We start from the raw sequence: 4,175 nt of genomic DNA, 5'->3' as shown, positions 1-4,175 counted from the left end.
AACGTCACTGCCGATGAAATCCTAAACTTGAAAAACGCCAAAAAAGAAACTCACATCTCATTCGAAGCATCTCTAACTTCAGTCTTATCCTTCATGAATAAATACAAGATATTTTTTTCATCAATATAAGCGTATAAACCTCGTTAGGGCTGTAGGAACATGATGGTTTGAGAAAAAAGTCTAACTAAGGTTGTAGGAATATATTTGGGGTATAGTGAGCAAATTTAATGTTTATTTTAAATATTTTTTGTCCTTAACGATAATTATGTACAAGAATAAAATAGGTTATTCATGTTTAAAATTAGTATAGGGTGCAAAGAGCAAATAATTAGGTGCCAATAAAATCGCTATGATTTTTTTTGGCCCTCAACGATAAGCTTTGACTTAAAGAAGCACTCCTAACGACAAAACCACATAGCAATATTTCTGAAAGATGTAGGTACTTAGATGTTAAAATTGAAAATTCAAGTATAACATTCGTTATGGTGAAAATGTTCAAGATACTAAACTAAAATTAACCTTAAAAAATTTGTTGACTCTAACCAATTATATAACTTCAAAGAATGTAAATCTACCACTATAAGTCTACCAAATGTGGATCCATAGCCTCTAAACTGTTTGGCTAGGGACGAAACCAAAAGTAAAAAAATCAGTAACTGACTGATCTCAATGGTGCTTCACGATAATTCATTTCACCGATCCTTCGAGTCATAACCAATATTCTTTAAGTACCATAACGCTGCTTCAGCAGCGTGCTCTGCTGCTGATTTCTTTTTTGAATGAGGAGCGCCAAAGCATTCCAAAACTGTCTTTTCGGTTTCTTCTATCTCAACAATAACCTTGTAGGTGAACCTGTTTAAAATAAGGGTTTGGTTAGTCACTAATAACAAAACACTAATTACAATAGGCATCAAATTTTTAAAGAAAAAAACAACTTAAATTGCTGTGCTCATTCTGATTATATAACATGTTTTTAGGCATGGTTGGAAGTGATTCTGGTTCTTCTCCACGTAGTAATTTTAAGCGATTCGAAGGAGAAACACCTCCCATGTGCGTCTTCATAAAATCACTTAAAACTATTTAAAGTGATTATATGGAGAAGTGATTATTCTGGAATCACTCTCAAATGATCTTGAACTTGGCTTTCTAGAATATGATCTTGAACTTACTTTCTCATGTGGGGTGGTCCTTCCTCTTTGCAGCACTCATACAAAGGGAGCTTCCATTTTTTTCCAACACATATCTCATATAACTGTGATCTTGCTGGTAGCTTATTACAAGAACCTGCTAAATCGATCAAATGGAGTAAGTCCTGGAACTTTGTTCTTATGCAATATATCAAGGAGATTCTGGAAGTAACTTTGAGCAGCACAAAACAATTGCAACTTACTAGAGATGGTCGATAGATTTTATAACCATTAATTGGTAAAAGCACCATTTTCCATTTTTCTGGAATACTTAATTGGCAACTTTCTAGGACAATAACTATTACAAGACTTCAGTTAAAGCATCTCCAACAGACTCTCTATCATCTCATCCCTAGCTACTTTGACTAAAAAGAAGGAAAATTCTCATCCAACAGACTCCCTACTTGGCTCTCTATTTTGGAGAACCAACTTTTGGCTCTCTACATTTAGAGAGGAGGAGTGAGAATTTGACTAGGAGGAGAGAGAGAGATAGAGACATTTGGGAGGTTGGTGTGGTTGGGTTCTACTTTTTTTTAATAAATATATTGGATTTGCAAGAGAAAGAGAAAATAATAATAAAATATTTCAAATTAGCCAAAATAGAGAACATTGCTGGAGAAAACACCTTATCGCTACTCCCTTATCCCTAGCCATTTTAGCAAAAAAGAAGGAAAAACTGCCCTCCAACAGCCTCGCTACCTCTCTCGCTATTTTAGCTTTCGCTATTTTGGATCGCTACATGTAGCAATGGGGAGAGAGAAATTCAGGCTCGCCAACTGAAAGCTACGCAAGAGAGAGAGGGGGAAAGAGAGAGAGAAAGAAAGAGGGAGAGAGAGAGAGAGAGAGAGAGAAGAAAAGGCTGGAAGAGAGAGAGGGAAAGAGAGAAAAGAAAACAAAAAGGTTCGGCGAGGTCTAGAGAAAATTAGCTCTTGGGTTCTTTCTTATAATTTTTTAATAAATTTAAAATAATAAAATATTTGAAGTTACCTAAAATAGAGAGCATTGCTGGAGAAACCAACTTTTAAGTGGTTAGCTATTTTAGCTAGAATTGAGGTAAAATTTGGAGAGTCTCCTGGAGATGCTCTAAGTGGTTTGCTATAATAGTTTTCTAGCTATTTTAGCTATAATTTGGCTATAATTTGGAGACTCTCCTGGAGATGCTCTTAAATAAACTAACTCCAACCCTTTTCAATAGGGTCATGCTAGAGAGACCATCTCTCTAATAGAGGTGAAGCCCACAAATACAATGAATCTCACCCTCTATTATCCTCTATTAGAGAGATAGTACACAAGTTGGTCTATAAAGATGTAGAAACACTTACATAAAATTGGGATAGCACTATCCCCAACCAATCACGGTATGTCACGTTTGATCACTTTTCCATGTGTCAGTCTGTGATTGGTCGGAGATAGCAAAATAGTGTTATCCCATTTTCATACAAGTTTACATTCGTGTGTTCTACCATTTTTCAGCGGACATCACTATTTTACAAATAATTACATAAATCTTTTTCTTACGGACTTTTCATAAATAGACCTATTCCAACATGACATTTTATACAAAAATCCTTAGAGTCTATTTAGAAAAAAAAAAAAAAAAAGGCTGAATTATTTACTTGTCATTTTCTAATTGGTTGTTAGTGTATTAAAAAATTTGACTTCAAAGTACAGCATAGAATCCCTTATTAAAACGGACTTATTTATAAAAAGCTATATTTTCTTTTGTCCATAGCTATTGGTGATGTGATGCGATAGTGAAAACAGAGAAATACCCAAAATAATTACAAACAAAGCACTGCAATTTTGTAAACATGGGTAAAACATAAATCTGTACCTTCATTTGTTGAAGCAGTCTTTTCATTAGCCCCAATCTCTGTGTCAGAAGAAAATTCCCTGCACCCTGTAGAACCAGAAGAAGCATCTTCAACCTTCAAATTTTCAAGTTGTTGAGATATATCAGTAGTAGGATCTGATTTTGTAGCTCTCTCATCACATCCAACCACCTTCACTCCCTCTTTGGGGCTTGGATTTTCACCTTCGAGTACAGGCATTGAACTGGGGTTCTCTAGCAACCTGAAAGCCAACAAATAAAAGAAAACCCAATAATTATTAAATAAATAAATAAAGAATTGATAAAACCTGTAAAAAGTGGGTATTTTGGATTAGAGGATTTGGATGGGTTGATGGGTCTTACAAGAGTTATGGATCTAAAGGGTTGTGTGGTGTGTGAGATTGATGATGAAAATATGAAAGCTCGAGGCTTTTCTGGGTCTCTCTCACTCACAAGCTGGGATTGGTTCTCTCCATATAAAGATACAAAGACAAGGACAAGTGGCACTTACTCATGGAGTTGGTGGGGGTGATAAGAACATTCTTATCAAAATTGCTAAGCTGGATTTTTTGGCATCAATACCTTAAACTACCTGTATTTTCCTTTCGCAAAAGCTACCCACAATTTTATCTTAACAGTGTAGCGGACCCATACATTGAAACAATTGTGGATGGTTTTGGGAATCTGGATATTGTCATATACTTCATGTCCTTCCTTATTTCAAAAAAATAGTTTAAATTTTAATTTTAAAATGCTAAACTATATGACACATTGTTTGTTTCTTCAAGATTCCAAAGTTCAGGTAGTATGTATTGTTCTGGTTGCACAAGTTTTCAACCTTATGTAGAACTTATCATAGCCTACATCATCTGTGTTTCCACTTATGTTGACTTAGTTTTTATTTGTCTTTCCATCTGGATTTCATATCATTTTTCGAGATGAAATTTTCTGGTATATTCATTCTCTTTCACTAAATTTGCTTGAGTATTCACTGAATGGATTTAAAATTTCTATGTGGTGGTATATGAGCATACCAATCTTCCCTTTATGCTGATGCAGATTAATTTTACAATTAAGACTCCGTTTGATATTGCTTTTTTTAGTTTATAATCACTTATTTTGACAATTTTTCCTTTCAATGTTTACTGTGCATTTTG

General features: G+C 34.5%; 1 protein-coding gene across 3 annotated transcripts; it reads right to left on the bottom strand.

Annotated features, from left to right (window-relative positions):
• Nucleotides 424-3,632, bottom strand: LOC18783076 (ribonuclease 3-like protein 1). Of its 3 annotated transcripts, none has more exons than XM_020559013.1 (4): nucleotides 3,530-3,632; nucleotides 3,022-3,260; nucleotides 1,170-1,287; nucleotides 424-852 (listed from the first exon to the last, which is right to left on the bottom strand). In XM_020559013.1, exons 2-4 carry the CDS (start codon nucleotides 3,236-3,238, stop codon nucleotides 693-695), a joined length of 495 nt encoding a protein of 164 aa, XP_020414602.1. In that variant the 5' UTR covers nucleotides 3,239-3,260; nucleotides 3,530-3,632; the 3' UTR covers nucleotides 424-692. The 3 variants fall into 3 exon arrangements, with proteins under 3 accessions (XP_020414602.1, XP_020414601.1, XP_020414603.1); XM_020559012.1 differs by lacking the exon at nucleotides 3,530-3,632 and adding an exon at nucleotides 3,382-3,502; XM_020559014.1 differs by lacking the exon at nucleotides 3,530-3,632 and adding an exon at nucleotides 3,382-3,502 and having other exon boundaries at nucleotides 1,170-1,284.

Source organism: Prunus persica, chromosome G3, assembly GCF_000346465.2.
Source record: "Prunus persica cultivar Lovell chromosome G3, Prunus_persica_NCBIv2, whole genome shotgun sequence".
NCBI lineage: Eukaryota > Viridiplantae > Streptophyta > Magnoliopsida > Rosales > Rosaceae > Prunus > Prunus persica.
The sequence above is the reverse complement of the archived record's forward strand: the minus strand, read 5'-3'. Positions and strand labels throughout refer to the sequence as shown.

Bases quoted from the DNA above. Each gene is read 5' to 3' on its own strand.
- LOC18783076 (XM_020559013.1), bottom strand. From the start codon at position 3,238: ATGCCTGTACTCGAAGGTGAAAATCCAAGCCCCAAAGAGGGAGTGAAG. The intron at 1,288-3,021 runs GTACAGATTTAT...TGATCGATTTAG, and splicing joins GACTGCTTCAACAAATGAAG to CAGGTTCTTGTAATAAGCTA. The intron at 853-1,169 runs GTAAGTTCAAGA...TATTTTAAACAG, and splicing joins GGACCACCCCACATGAGAAA to GTTCACCTACAAGGTTATTG.